Source organism: Phocoena phocoena, chromosome 12 (assembly GCF_963924675.1).
Source record: "Phocoena phocoena chromosome 12, mPhoPho1.1, whole genome shotgun sequence".
In the NCBI taxonomy this organism is placed as follows: domain Eukaryota; kingdom Metazoa; phylum Chordata; class Mammalia; order Artiodactyla; family Phocoenidae; genus Phocoena; species Phocoena phocoena.
In genome coordinates, this window is record NC_089230.1 from 42836021 (window position 1) to 42851673 (window position 15653).

The window sequence follows — 15653 nt, forward strand, 5'->3', positions numbered from 1 at the left end:
AAATTTTGAGGACATTATGCTAAGTGAAACAAGCCAGTCACAATAAGACAAATACTGTTTGATTCCACTTATATGAGGTATTTAGAGTACTTAAAATTATAGAGACACAAAGTAGAATGGTGGTTGCCTAGGGAAGGGGGAGGGAGAGGGGGAATGGGGAGTTATTATTTAACGGTTAGTTTCAGTTTTGCAAGATGAAAAGAGTTCTGGAGATGGACGGTCGTGATGGTTGTACGAGAATACAAATGTACTTAATACCACGGAACTGTACACTTAAAAATGGTTAAGATAGTAAATTTTATGCCATGTGTATTTTACCACAGTAAAAAATTCTGGCGAAAAAGCAAGCTAATGCATTAAATTAGTCACGATTTTGGAAAATAGAAAAAGTAAAGTAAAATATTTCATCCCAGTGGTACATACCATTCAGAATTCTAACCCCTCACACAGGGCCTGGGAAGTAGCACCAATAACTGTGTGTAGCAATTGTAATGTTGCTACTGTTTAAAAGTCATGAAATATTTCATAATAAAAAACAGCAGAATATAGAATCCTTTGGAGTACAGACAACTACTTGCACGTATAAAAATAATGTGTTGACAAAATGGGCAACAACTGTAGACATATCGTGTAAAATTAAAATATATCTTGAGATACATGTCCTGGGGTAGTGGATGGTTCTGTTGCCCCAGACACACCCTTGGTACCCACCCTTCTAGCCTATATAGAAGTGGTATCACAAGAGAAAACTGGACAGTCTCAGAACACTCCATGTTGCTTGCTTGTAAAAAATCTATCGTCAAAGATAAGTGCGTTCGGGGCTTCCCTGGTGGCGCAGTGGTTGAGAGTCTGCCTGCTGATGCAGGGGACACGAGTTCGTGCCCCGGTCCGGGAAGATCCCACATGCCACGGAGTGGCTGGGCCCGTGAGCCATGGCCACTGAGCCTGCACGTCCGGAGCCTGTGCTCCGCAATGGGAGAGGCCACAACAGTGAGAGGCCCGCGTACTGCCAAAAAAAAAAAAAGAAAAAAAAAAAAGATAAGTGCGTTCTATGGGAGAAAAAAGCTGCCAGACAGACCGACTGATTTAAAAAAATAAATCACTTGAATATGTGCATCAGTTATTGTTCAGGTGAATAATTGTGGCAAGAGGGTGCTAAGGGCACTAGATGAAGCAGGGACACTCTCTCCTGCTTTGACAGACAGGGGACATGGTGAATGAAATCTTGTTTTCTCCCCAGAAAATACAGACCTCCCCACTGCACCATTTGCCTCTTCCATTGGAAGCCACAGTGTGACATTACGATGGAAATCAGCCAACATCTCTGGAGTAAAATACATCATTCAGTGGAAATATGCACAACTGCCTGGAAGCTGGACTCACACTGAGGTATGAACTGCTGCCCATGTGCCTAAACGGAGACCTTTTCTTCCAATTATTAAAAGTGCCGAATTGCTACATATGATTATAGGTGAAAAGACATCCTGGAGAAGAGTCAAATGTCAAATGAGGGGTTGGACAGATGAACTTCCATCTCTGCTCCTTTTCATGCGAAACCTTTTATTTTTAAGGAAAATTTACTATTGGACGTATATATTATTCCTTCAGCACAGCATCACGTAACCAACTACTTATGTCATTGGTCTTTACCTGCCCACCCCATTGAAAATGATTCCAACTAGGGTGGAGGGCAAGGAGGTCATCCAGGATGGTCCCTTTTAGGAAATCAAAAGCATGTTCAGAGAAAAGTAGTCCCAAGACACCAAGTATATTAACATGGAAAAGTAAAGGTAATTTACTAAAATTGAGGTAAATGCCATATAATCGAATCCATAATTTTGCAGTTTTGAAGAAGGAAAGAATTTTGGTGTGAATTATGCTGACTGATGTCGGGATGGCTCAGCTCTGAGCTCCAGGCCTCCATTTCAACTGCTCTGGCAGGCCTTGGGTCACTCCATATCCAGAAGGCCATCCATCATCTACAAACGAATCTGTGCTCTTGAGTTACAATATATGGTGGCTATCCCATAAATGCTGATTTTTGATCTCTTGTTGACTTAGGCCGTGTCCAAGCTCTCCTATGTGGTGGAGCCCTTGCATCCCTTCACTGAATATATTTTTCGAGTGGTTTGGATCTTCACAGCCCAGCTGCAACTGTATTCCCCTCCAAGTCCCAGTTATAGGACTCATCCTTATGGAGGTATGGCATGCACACGTTGCTTAAGAAATCAGGAATTGTTCCAAAGCTTTGGTTAGTTCATTTTATTTTAAACAATGAAATAAATTTGTTCCTTCATTAATAGACCCATCCAACAATGGAGTACCTAGCTAGGTGCCAAATACTGTTCTAGGTGTTCACCATACTTCTGTGATCAAAACAAAAATACCCATTCTGGTGGAGAAGAAATACTCTAACCAGTAAACCTAATAAATAAGGAAAGTATATTGTAAGTAGGAAGATACGGGGTGCTATGGTAAGAGGAACGTTTTGAGCAGGGTCCGTCCTTTAGAAATGGGGAGTGTATTAAAGAAGGTGGTCAGAATAAGCCTCACTTAGCAGTCAGAAATTATGGAAGGTTTTAAAGAAGAGGAGTAGTTGCTTTGAGTACTCCTTAAAAAGATAATTTTGGCCACTACATATGGAATGGATTGAAGGAATGAGAGAGACTGGAATGTACAGAGGTAGTGAGATCAGCTGGGAGGTTATTATAATACTTTAACATTTGATTAGAGATGATTTTTAAAAATAGTACATATATTGGGGCATTTTCTGATTTCTTCTTTCAAAGATGTGACTTCCATACCAGGAAAAGGATTCAAGCCTAGAGCCTTTTAGGGAGGTGAATGCCCGGGGCAGACACTCAGGGAGAGTTGCCTGGTGCTCTCACCCTTAGAGTTAGCTGAGGGGACGTGGGAGGACTTATTCCAAGCCAGACGTTATATGTCCCTACCCCTCGTTCTGGAGATTCAGCTGTGTGCAGAGACCCTCACTGTGAACTAGGCCTTGGACAGAAGCATAGCTAGATAGTGGATGAAGCTGGTTGGGGCATTTTCCCTCTTCTCTGATTAGTGCTCTCTTCTTGCTTATCAGATTTTAGGGTATGTATGGCACCTCTGCTGACTATTCCCTGACTATTCTTGGGACCTCAGGTCAGACACTGGCCTAGGGTCATATTCGAAATGTTCCAGATCCGAGTAGAATACGTGGATCCTTCTTCATTCAAAGCAATGCCTCATGTACTCCAATAGTGTTGGAACATTTTCCAGTGCTGGAGACATACCGTGGTCCAGGGCCCAAGGCTAGTCAAATCAAAATAATGAAGAAGGCAAATTTTGCTTTCCATTTCCGGGCGTTTCTCTGGATATGCAAGCCCACATACCCTCCAGGTGTTCCAGTCCTCGTACTGGGGGTCTTTTCCATGGATAGCATCTCATGCCTCAATTCTATCTCACTTTTTTTAGCCACAGCAAAACTTATAAAGTTATCTGTTTCATGTTCCATCACTTCATGATTCTTTTCTTTTTTAGCTATGGGAAATATATGATTTTTAGATGGTATTACTGCCTTTTAATTGGGGCCTTTATGAAGATAATTTCTTAATCAGGTGGAATGGTTACCTTGCCTAACCTGACCAGCCTTTTCAGGGACGATTTTTGTGGCGGAGATTTGGACAATGATCACAGTTCACCATGTGACATCTACATGCTTGAAGTGGAGCAGATCATGTCTGTCTGGGCACTGACCCTGAAGAGTTAGTTTTTCTGACATCCTGATTCTGATTCACTGGGAGATGATTCCTACTTCCCTGTTCACCAGGGTGACTGAGTGCATGGAGCAGAGGAGTGATGGGATGGTATTTGTGTTTGCTAAAGCTCAGTCTGAGAGTTGGGGAGGAACTGTATCAGAGAAAGGCTGAGAGATCAATTAAAAAGCCTTTTTAAAATGCAGCCAATGCGAGGGCTGAACTGTCTCTTCTCTCCCCACTCTAAAGGGTCAGGGGTGACGCAGAGCACCTGCCAAAATTGTTCCGAGGCAGAGAGACTACTGAAGAGCAAAGTGACATCAGTCTGTCTTTCTATGGAAAGATGAAATAAAAGGGTGTGGTTTCAGGGCGTGGGGGGTATGGAAAGCAGGTGGAGACATGGGTGGAAGATAGGCTGTTAGATCATTTGTTTTCCTTTCTGTTCTTTGTAACTTGGGTAGCTCCTAAAGTCTGTGGGTGAGTGCTTAAATAGAGAATGCATGCTCCTTTCATCCTTCACAAGGGAAGGGATGTTGCTAAGGCACAGAAAGCCTGGATTCCAGGGGACCTTGGGAGCTGGGGGAGGAAAGTACAGTCTAGGTCAGCAGAGCTGATGCCAGCAAAAGTGAAGCAGACTGTTCTAATTCAGGCTTATCTAAATCCACATCTTTAGCTGGAACTAGTCTGGCTACAGCACTCTAGTGAGGGAATAGGCCCCAGGACTGACTTCTTTTAACTTGTGTTAATCATTGACTCCAGTTTATTACAGATTCTCTTCTCCTTCCTAACCTGGTTCCATCCCACGTTTCAACTTGTTTAGGTCTCTGGAGAGTTTTGACCACTTTTTTTCTAGAACATTTATCCTATTTGCATACTTCCACATTTAATTATATTGCATAAATTAGAAGTGAGGAAAATAACATTTGAAAGAGTCCCTTAGGAAAGTAGTTAACTGGTATCATTTAGGGATCAAGAATTGCAGCTCATAGATATATTACTATCTTCTCTCTATCACTTCTGTGAATATTAACAAAAATACTTCATTTATGCTGTTTTCAAAAAAACACTTTTTTTCCTATCCTATTTACATTTTTACATTTTTCACTGTATATTTTCTGCTCACGATGTCACCATTATCTCTTCCAGTTCCTGAAACTGCTCCTCTCATTAAAAATATTGAAAGCTCCAGTCCGGACACGGTGGAAATCAGTTGGGCTCCACCTCAATTCCCAGGTGGACCTATTTTGGGTTATAACTTAAGGCTGAATAATAAAAATCAAAAGTTAGATTCAGGGACACAGAGAACCAGTTTCCAGTTTTACTCCACTCTACCAAATACCACCTACAGGTAAGAATTAAGTGGTGCAGGAAAAATGTAACTAGCATGCAAAGGGGAAAGGTTGGGGGGGGAGGGATAAATTAGGAGTTTGGGATTAACATATACACACTACTATATATAAAATAGATAACCAACAAGGACCTACTGTACAGCACAGGGAACTCTATACTATGTACTAACCTATATGGGAAAAGAATCTGAAAAAGAATAGATATATGTATATGTATAACTAAGTTGCTTTGCTATAGACCTGAATCTAACACAATATTATGAATCAACTATACTCCAATATAAAATTTAAAAATAGTAACCAGCATGGGTACAGGCATGATATTATTTAAGAAATAGGGCTAAAAAATAGTTTAAATGTATTTTGAGAAGTCGCATTGGCTTTGTGCTGTTGGTTTAAGTTACTGTGGTTTTCCTCAAGTTTTTACGCTTATTAGATTACACCATCCTGAGCAAAAACATTTGTAAGTATTTCTATTATATTCAGAGATAAATATAAATGTGGGCTTATAAATATGGGCTAAAAAAGACATTATAAGCACCATAAATATCATTTCTTCATTTAATCCAACATGAAAAAAGTAAGGAGGTAAAATTCTGTTAATGGTATTTTTGTATTAACTGTTAAGGGGATTATTTTATTATTGTTATCTTTTCCAGCATTTACTAAGACCTCTTTAAATTAGGGCATGAATGGGGGTCATGCAGATAGCAGAGTTCAGTTTTTGACCTCTGTGACCCTGAACTATTCTATGGGGAATGCAAACAAGGATGTGATTGATGGTCATTTTAGTGCTAAGCAGTGGCACCAAGTAACTAGATACATGCATTGCCACATTGTCCTTTAAATAGAAATGTTATTGCTCCTTCTATTTTTATCTCATGTTCACACCATGCCATGTAAAATACATCTCTCCAAATCGTTTTTGGAATAGGTTTTCTGTTGCAGCAGTAAATGAAGTTGGTGAGGGGCCGGAAGCAGAATCTAGTATTACCACTTCATCCCCAGCAGGTAGAGACTGGGGATGCGCCTCCTGTTACACGGAACTGAGGGGGTGGCAAGGGTGGGTTCAGATCTTAGAGGTCCTGGGTCATCTGGTGCTCCCCAAGACCCTACTGTTCTGCCCAAATGGACACTGTCTTCTGAATACTTGATAAGTTTTCAATTTTAAATGAGTCCCAGTATTTGACAAATAGGAGTAAGTTGTTTGATCTAAAGTTTCCACGTTGGAATTTAAAAATTAAAAAAAAATTAGGGATTAAAAAAATGGCTTCAAGCAAACCCCTGGTTTCAGTTAAAGTCACTAGTGATTATGACTCTTATTTACACACTTAGGGGATACATATATTGTTTCTGCCCTAACCTCCACCGTATATTATGTATTATCATTTAACACAGATCAGATATCTTTTTCTTCCAGTGTCCTTAAGGTTTTTAAATATATCTAAACTTAATAAGTTACATTTTACCATTCTGAATATTCAGTCTACCAAATTGGCTTCTGTTATTATTTTGCAAGTACCTTTTTTTTTTTTTTTTTACTTCGGCATTTTAACAATTGCCTTGAGAGACTGAATACTTTCTGCATGATGCCCACGTGAGCAAAACGATAAAAGAAAATGCTCTCTAAGAAGCACTGGAAATACTTTGGGGAAGCGAGTTAAAAGACTTTGGAGTAACACACAAAGATTCAGAATTCTAGGAGTCTGCTCTCTGTTTTCACGGGAGCCCCATTTGCTGACTTGACTGCCCCGTCCTCTAATCTACACATGCCTATGCCAGTGGGGAGTGAATGTCATCTATCACCAGCCTTTAGTTTATTTTTGGGGGGCTGTTACTACACTCTAGGAAAGGAGAGGTATTTTTGTTATGCAAGAAGCATCCAAAGGGCGAGTTAAATATAGAGCAGGCTTAAGGTTGTTGTTACCGTGATTATTGCATAACATTTATTAATTACACTAAAAGTGTTCACCAATGCACATTTCATCAGCCTCCACTTGAACAGGATGTCAAACAGAGTTCTGTAGTCCTCACATTTCATTACTACGGACCTTTCTCCTGCCTCAAAGGGAGATAATTAAAGACAAAACAGACAACCAAAGTTTGTCCATATGTGTGTGTTATGCAACAACCCGCTCCAGCCTGGGCTGGACCACCTCCACCAAGCAGTCAGATTCCTATGGTGGAGGATAATAAGCCGAGCTCCTATTTGGGCAAGGCTGTTGAGAACAGTGATACCGCATGTGATGTTATTTTGAGGGCATTTAGGGGCACATACCCAGAAATCCTACTTGACTGACACTGTACTTCTCATCCCAATCACAGAATGTGATTTGTGCTGCAGTTGAAATACCCCAGTGCCTTCAGAGAAAATCTGACCAGCCTCTTTCACGTGCTAGTCCCCTTGTGTTGAAGGATGGTATTGATCTTTTTTGTGTCAATGTGCATATGATTGGTCTGTCTGTCTAGAAACTGTGTTGTTGTTTTAGTTCAAGAAGAGGAACGGTGGCTCTTTTTATCCAGGAAAACTTCTCTACGAAAGAGATCTTTAAAACATTTGGTAGATGAAGCACATTGCCTTCAGCCGGGTGCTACACACCATAATATTACAGGTCAGTGTAATAGAGAAAAATGTTTCCTTAGTGTGAAAAGAAAGATCCAGGTTGACTTCAGTTTTAATCCCTTTATTAAGGATTAAAGAAATAAATTCTCTTTCATGGAAGTGTTTTGTCTGGTTGTTACCTAATAACACACATGTATTTGCATGGCTCTTCCAGGAATATCAGTTAATGTCCACCAGCAAGTTGTTTATTTCTCTGAAGGAACTCTCATATGGGTGAAGGGAGCTGCCAACATGTCTGATGTGTCTGACCTGAGAATTTTTTACAGTGGTTCAGGATTAATTTCTTCCATCTCCATAGACTGGCTTTATCAGAGAATGTACTTCATCATGGCTCAACTGGTTAGTCTGAGAATTTAAAGTAAACAACTTGATATTGATACTCTAATGCATATCTTGGTATATTTACAAGTAAACATAATTCTTTCATTCAATAATTAGTCACTGAGTGTTTACTATGTTTTAGACACTGGGTTAGCAACGAACCATAGATCTAGCCTATAGCAGGGTCTACACTTTACCTAGTACTAGTCCTGACCTACCATTAAATCATCTTTATTGTGATTTTTCAGAGCTATGAGTTTATACTAATGATAATTCATCTTCCATAAGACAGTGGTGGTACCTGAATTATCACTAGATAAAACTGCCAATCATAATCAAAATCAGCTGCAAGCATTGTAAATTGTATAATAACCATGGATAACTTTAGTAGGTCTCTGAAAATATTGTATTACCAAACCTTTGAGAAGACACAGTTTGCTGTGTTTCGAGTTTCCTTCTTTTATAGGGACAGGCTGGTCACAATCACTATGGCTGGAAGCCCCTAAGCTTGGAAACAGCTTAAATATTAATAAAAATAGTTGAGTGCCTCTGTAAGCCAGGAAAATATGTACTCGTATTTCACGGATACCAAGAGGATATAAACTCATTAGGATATAGGATAAAATACTGTCTTTTAAGAGCTTTTTTATGTTTTCTAAAAGTGCTCTGTGACTAGTGAAATTCTAAATACAGAACAGTTGCTCAAGAAATACGTGTTGGCCAAATTGAATAGACACTAATTCTACTGATGTACTCTTCTCTAGGTATGTGTCTGTGATTTAGAAAACTGCTCAAACATTGAGGAAGTTACTCCTCCGTCAATTATTGCACCTCAAAAAATTGTGGCTGATTCATACAATGGGTGAGTGTTAGCCTTGTAAATGTGAATTCTCTTCCTTTGGCAAGAATCCTGGGGAAACTTGCTTGCTAATAACATCCTAGTACCAGATGAGCCGATCTATGTATCTGATTTCACATTTAATTAAATCCAGGCAAAGTTTTTTTCATTCTTATAGAGCCAAGAGGAAATTTCATTCAAACTTGATCCACAACTTCTCTAGGTAAGTAGTTTTTCCTTTCTCCTTCACAGTAAAATATGGGCTTATGGGAAAGACTTCTTGTCTGGGACTCCGGGGCCTGGGTTCTCGTCTTGGGTATGTCACTATTTTATGCATGACTCAGGGTCTTGTTCCCCCTCGATGCTCCCCATGAGAAGCCCTTCCTGCCTCTCTTTCCTCTTTTCATTGCACCATTTTCTCTTGCTGAGCAATTCAGTACCTGTTCATTTTTCTGGTCTGGTTCTCACATCTATCAGGAGGCTGGTTTAGAAAGAACACTGCTACCATCCACTTTAGGAAACTGAAATTGATAGCTAATAACAAGTTAAAATTTGCCATTACAAATCACTATGCTTCCCCCTGCCACAAATGAAATGGACACATTTTAGCTCAGTTGTGATGCTAAATTGTAGTAGGACTTCAAGAGAGTAACTTCGTGTCTATGACCTTTGCTTTATCCTTCCATTCGGGGAAGACAATAATACTCAGTTGGGGTATTTTGAGGATGAAATGAGTTATTCACTGTGAATGTATTACATGATCTCCACATGCTCACATGTGAAGGATGAAAACATAGGAAGTTATTTTGGGGTGATTATTTCTTAAATATAATCAGATAATTACAGGTTAGTAACCAATAAGCAAGGCCAACGTTTGTAAGACTAAACATTTTTCTTTCTTGTAGGGATAAAGTTGTTTTCATTTTGAATGAAAAAAAATATAGCCCATAGCACTTTTTATCTTTCACGAATTGACTTTCTTACTCATTATTGATTTAAAATCAAGATTTTCTATTCATATTCTTTCATAATTTACCAGATATTTATTTTAATGTTTTAAGCTTGAGTGAAATACTGAATTACAGGATTTTTTCTTTTTTTTTTTTTTAAACCCTGTGATGTAGGACAAGTCCTTTGGACTCTTTGGATCTTATTTTCCTCATTTGTAAAAGTCTAAGATCCTGTGAAATGAACTTTGTTGCTGGCAGTTACACGAAATGACTCATTCTGAGGATAATGAACTTCACTCACTAAATCAGTCGCTCAAAATACATCTCAAAGAGGTCTTTGGTGGCTCTTTCTTCCATTAGGATAGAACTGATTTGTGCTTAGATTTTGAAACATGACTAGAAATGATAATAATAATTATTCAGTAATAGTTATCAGGCCCTTAATATGTGCTTCTAAGTGCATTACTTCCAATAATTCATTTAATTCTTGTTCAGCCGTATGGGGTGGTACTTTTATTATCCCAATTTTATAGATAGGAAAGCAAAGCACAAGTTGATTTATCGACCGCCCAAGACCATCAGCTGTTTTGCGCTGGAATCAGGATTTGACTTCTTGCTCCAGGGCCTGTCTTCTAATCATCTCCCTATACAATGACAGAGTTTCTGTAAAAATCAAAACTTTTAGCAACCCTTTTTATGTAGTATTCTTGAAGAATTTCAGGCAGATGAAATAGTTTATTCTTCTGATTAAAAAAGGTTACCATTATGCTGTTATCTTGCACCACTGAATTAGTCACTTACTGAGTTTGTACTTATTATAAAACTCTTCCCTCTCCCCCATCCCTGCTGCTTCTCTCTCTCACCTCCGTCCTCCTCCCCCCACACCCAGCTCTCCTCACCTTTCTTCTCTTTTTGTTAAATGACTAGAGCATATCTTTAATAAATACCTTTACTACTTTGCACCTTGGGAAGCCCTGTACTTACCCACTCCGGAGGTATCTGGTTCTAATTGCCCAACAGGATCAAACAATGTGCTGAGGCATTGTTGCTCCTTCACCCTTGCACTGAATCACACCAGGCTTCTTTTGCTCCTGTGTCAGGTATCTCTTTTATCTTCTGAGAGATGGCATTTATAGAGTCGATCTCCCTGTGGCTTCTGGTCGGGCCTCGGAAGTTGTGCGTGTTGTGCAGAGTGGCACATTAAAGGACTTTGCAATCAAGCCACAGTCCAAGCGAATCATTTACTTCAATGACACCGCCCAAGTCTTCATGTCAACCTTTCTGGATGGCTCCACGTCCCACCTTGTCCTACCTCATGTCCCCTTTACTGATGTGAAGAGCTTTGCTTGTGAAAACAACGACTTCCTGGTCACAGATGGCAAGGCTGTTTTCCAACAGGATTCTCTGTCTTTTAATGAGTTCATCGTGGGATGTGACCTGAGTCACATAGAAGAATTTGGGTTTGGCAACTTGGTCATCTTTGGCTTGTACACCCAGCCACACCCGCTGCCGGGCTGTCCACAGCAGCTCTCAGTGCTGTTCGGCTCACACCAGGCCATGGTTCAGTGGAAGCCCCCTGTGCTCGCCATTGGAGCCAGTGAGTGCCCTGTCCCCAGCCTGGAGACTGGCCTTGCTGCAAGGAGAGGAAAGCTTGAATGGCTTGACATGGCGACTCAACTTTGAGAGCCCATATGTGATTATTTAGTCATCAACTCAAAGCACTACTTAGTGCTCTTTCTCTCTCTTTCACACACACACACACACACACACACACACACGTGTTTATACATTTGTTCTACATTTATCAGTTTTGCATTAAGAGAATCTCTATATTTCATCATATATGTCCCAACAGAATGGTTGGAGCATTTATTGAGTGTCTCCTTGGAGTCAGGCACTGACATTCTAGTCTGAGGGAATGCATTAGCCAGGGGGATGGAGACTTGGGTTGAGATTATGTATCCAGGGAGATCTTGCATGAATTTGAGCCTAAAACTCTCTGCACTTGAATTTTCTTCTCTGGAGAGGCAGCATGTGTGGTGGGTATGCAGGTGGGCTCTGGAGCCAGCCTGCATGGATTCAAAGGCTGGTCTTGCCCTTTTTTAGCAGAATGACCTGGGCAAGTTACTTAACCACTTCATGCATGTTTTCACTACTGGAATAAAAACATTAATTATATACTTCTATGGGATTGTCATACAGACCAAATTAAGATGCATAGGTAGAACACTTAGAACAGTGTCTAGCACAGCTGTTGGCAATTCTTTTCTATAAAGGAAGGACCAGATAGTAAATATTTTCAGCTTTGTGGGTCATATGGCTTCTGGCATAGCTACTCAACTCTGTCCTTGTGGTATGTAAACAGCCATAGATAAAATGTAAATATGTAGCTGTGGCTGTGTTCCAGTACAACTTTATTTACAAAAACAGGCAGTGGGCCAGATTTGGCCTGTGGGCTGCTGTTTGTCAACCCCTGGTCCCCTAGAGTATCTAGGAAACATTGGCTATTTTTTACTTTAAGACTAAGTTAATTATGCCTGTTTGCTGTATATGTCAAAGATGGCTGAAAATGAATTAGCAAAAAAAAAAATTCTTTTGTATTGTTTGGGCTTCTAGAAGGGAGATGCTCTACCAACACTGGGAATTATATTAGAGATTCATCATTAAGCATTTGTTTATTAGGAGCTTGTATAGAAGACCGCTCCGACAGTTCTATGCAGCCAATCATACAGCACTGACAGGGGAACAGTGGCCTCTGATTTGCTGGGCATGATGTCTCCTTTGATGGAACAAAATGAGTGGGTGGGATGACCATTGTCCTAGTCATGTCAGCAAGTTAACCCTGGTGATTATGGGGTAACAGGCCCAATTATCCTTTCACTCAAGGTGAAGCTGTAGATAAATTTACTGACAGTCCTTTGTTTGCCCTTGCCAATGTCATCCTCGTCAGTAATATTGTTTAACTCTTCCAATCAGGCCCTTCCGCCTGGCAGAACTGGACTTACGAGGTGAAAGTATCAACCCAAGACTTTCCTGAAACCACTCACGTGTTCTCTAATATAAGTGGGACCATCCTTAACGTACACGACCTTCAGAGTGCTACGAAATACAAGGTTTTTGTGAGAGCAAGTTCTCCCAAGGGGCCAGGCCCTTGGTCAGAGCCCTCAGTGGGAACTACCCTGGTACCAGGTGAGAAAATATTCTTGATTTAGGGAGTGATCCTGACAAAAAGCTTTTCTCCCTATGTCCTTTAAAATTTCTCACCTTCAATGTGGTAAAAAAAATTAGAATGAGGGTGCGTTGACCCCTTGAGGATGTGTTTATTATCTGAGATTAGGAAAGCAAATAAAGCATTGTGTGATATTTATGTTTCTAACCTGCTATTTTAAACTGTCCAAGATATTTTTTAACAAACAATATAATTCTCTTCTTCTTCATGGTTTTCTCCTTTCTCATGGTTTATTAAGCAGTAGCACTCCTTGAACTCTGACTTCTCTCTTGGCGAGAGAAGCTGAGGGGCTGTGAATTATGTTGAATTCTATCCTCCTGGCTGAAAAAAAATGGAAAGATAACTGACTCATTTATACTACTGTTGTTATCGCAATCGCTTCTGGGTGCTCTGAACAGGACCATGGCCACCAATAGCTAAAGCAAAAAAAAAAAAAATTCTGCCATGACCGTGACATTGCTATAGAGGCAACATCACTACACATTTCTCTTCACATTCAGTTACAACTATTTACACAAAAATCAGAAAGTATGTTTAATATGATAGATAATTCTTTTAAGCAGATACAATTACTCATATTATTCCAGAGTATTTTTCAAAATGCTGATTGACTTTATGAAGGAAATCTAACGTATAAATGTGTACCTAAAAAAAGTGTGTTTTCTGTGATATTTCTTTCAATTTGTTTTTTTAAAACCAAACAGCTGCAGAGCCACCATTTATCATGGCTGTGAAAGAAGATGGGCTTTGGAGTAAACCATTAAATAGCTTTGGCCCAGGAGAATTCCTATCCTCTGATATGGGAAATGTATCAGGTAAACACCAAGTCCCCTGTACACTTGGATGGCAGGTTTCTACTTGTAAGACTTCCTGAGATATTCAACCAATCAAAAGGATTGCGTATTTTAGTATTAGGTCAATAATGAAAGGAAAAAATATTGATTGAACTATACTGCTAGTGACACTATTAAGAAAATGTCTCTTCTCACGGAGGAGGGCCATTTATTACTCCACAAAATGTAGTTAGTTAATGATTTATGCCCATTTCAGGAGGGCTTTGATATACTTCTCATGTATTTTAATTTCTCAATGTTGTCTCACAGTAACAGCCTAACAGCCTTACTTCAATGGCATCTTCTATAATTTATTATAATTTATTTATTATTTAATGGCATCTTCTATAATTATCTAATTATTAGATCTCTTCGTTTGGCTATTAAAAGTACCACAGCATTTCTGACCAAAATGAGTTGGACTTAGGAGGCAGTGTGGTACTAATAGAAAGAACGATGCTTTGAAGTTGGCTTGAATCTGGGCTCCTCCTCTTTTCATCTGTGAGACCTCGGGCAGAATAGATAATTTCGCGTAGTCTTGGGTTCTCCATGTCAAAAATGGGGATGAGGAGTTCCCTGGTGGCCTAACGGTTAGGGGTCTGGGCTTTCATTGCCATGGCCTGGCTTTAATCCCTGGTTGAGGAACTGAGATCTCGCAAGCCTCGTGGCACAGTCAAAAAAAAAAAAAAAAGAAAAAAAAATGGGGATGATTTCTACTTCATAGCTTTGTTTTAAGAGTTGAGTGAAATAGGTAAAAGTGCCCAAGACAATGTTTGGCAAAGAGGAGACACTCAATGACTATTAGTTCCTCTCTCTAGTTCCAGGGGTTAAGATTTTGGGATAAAATTCTTGACAGATCCTTCAAGTTCTAGTGAGTATCTATGTTAGTATATGCTTTAATGTTATGTTGAGGTGCATGTATGATTTGTTGACTTGCCATGTTTATGCTGGCATGTATGAAAAAATAACTGCTACCAATTCACTTTGTTTTGAGACATGGATTGGTATAACAACAGCCTCTACTACAGCGACATGAAAGGTGATGTCTATGTGTGGCTGCTGAGTGGGACGGACATCTCAGAGAATTATCACATACCCAACATTGCAGGAGCAGGGGCATTAGCTTTTGAGTGGCTGGGTCACTTTCTCTACTGGGCTGGAAAGACATACGTGGTAAGTAGAAGCCTGGCATTCTGGATGCTCTCGAACAATGCCCACCCATTTCAGTGACTGGAATGTAATTTTCACGATTTTTTTCATACTTGTGTACCACCTCTGCTAATATTTACTTAGTATCTGTCTCTAAGCCTACTCACTTTTTAATTAAAACGTATTTAGATATAAAGGAAATTTTATATCACTATGTGGTATATTAGTCACATATTTTCAATGATATCTTAAAATAAATATATTAAAATGTTCACCAGTGGGTTAGTGTCCTAGGGAAGATGGCACACTCCGAAGGCATGATTAAAAGAAACTAAGTGAGGGGACTATTTTCAAAGGTATCTACAGGGCTAAGGAAAATGAACAAAGGATGGTGAAGCATGCCCTGGGCTAGCAAGTGTGGGAGGATATTACTGCCACCAGGCATAAAGGGCAAGGGAAAGAATGGTGAGGGCTGTAGCTTTAGGAGAGTTGCTGACATGAAAACCAGCCACTGTCAAAATGTATGGTCTAGCAAGGAGTGATACGGGGGTACATATGTACCCCTATCCCTCTTTTCTTCTGGCATCTGATCTTCTGCCAGTGCTTCCATTGGCTGAA

The 15653-nt window shown here is 39.8% G+C and overlaps 1 protein-coding gene across 2 annotated transcripts in view; it reads left to right on the forward strand.

The window, feature by feature from the left end:
- ROS1 (ROS proto-oncogene 1, receptor tyrosine kinase) overlaps positions 1 to 15653 on the forward strand; it is a 112346-nt gene that overhangs the window by 23963 nt on the left and 72730 nt on the right. For both annotated transcript variants that reach the window (XM_065888762.1, XM_065888763.1), the window contains exons 6-16: positions 1241 to 1389; positions 2062 to 2200; positions 4890 to 5091; positions 6027 to 6103; positions 7582 to 7704; positions 7870 to 8054; positions 8801 to 8898; positions 10925 to 11421; positions 12801 to 13013; positions 13758 to 13868; positions 14881 to 15059. In XM_065888762.1, the coding sequence (XP_065744834.1) occupies positions 1241 to 1389; positions 2062 to 2200; positions 4890 to 5091; positions 6027 to 6103; positions 7582 to 7704; positions 7870 to 8054; positions 8801 to 8898; positions 10925 to 11421; positions 12801 to 13013; positions 13758 to 13868; positions 14881 to 15059 (1973 nt within the window). The remainder of the gene's footprint in view (positions 1 to 1240; positions 1390 to 2061; positions 2201 to 4889; positions 5092 to 6026; positions 6104 to 7581; positions 7705 to 7869; positions 8055 to 8800; positions 8899 to 10924; positions 11422 to 12800; positions 13014 to 13757; positions 13869 to 14880; positions 15060 to 15653) is intronic.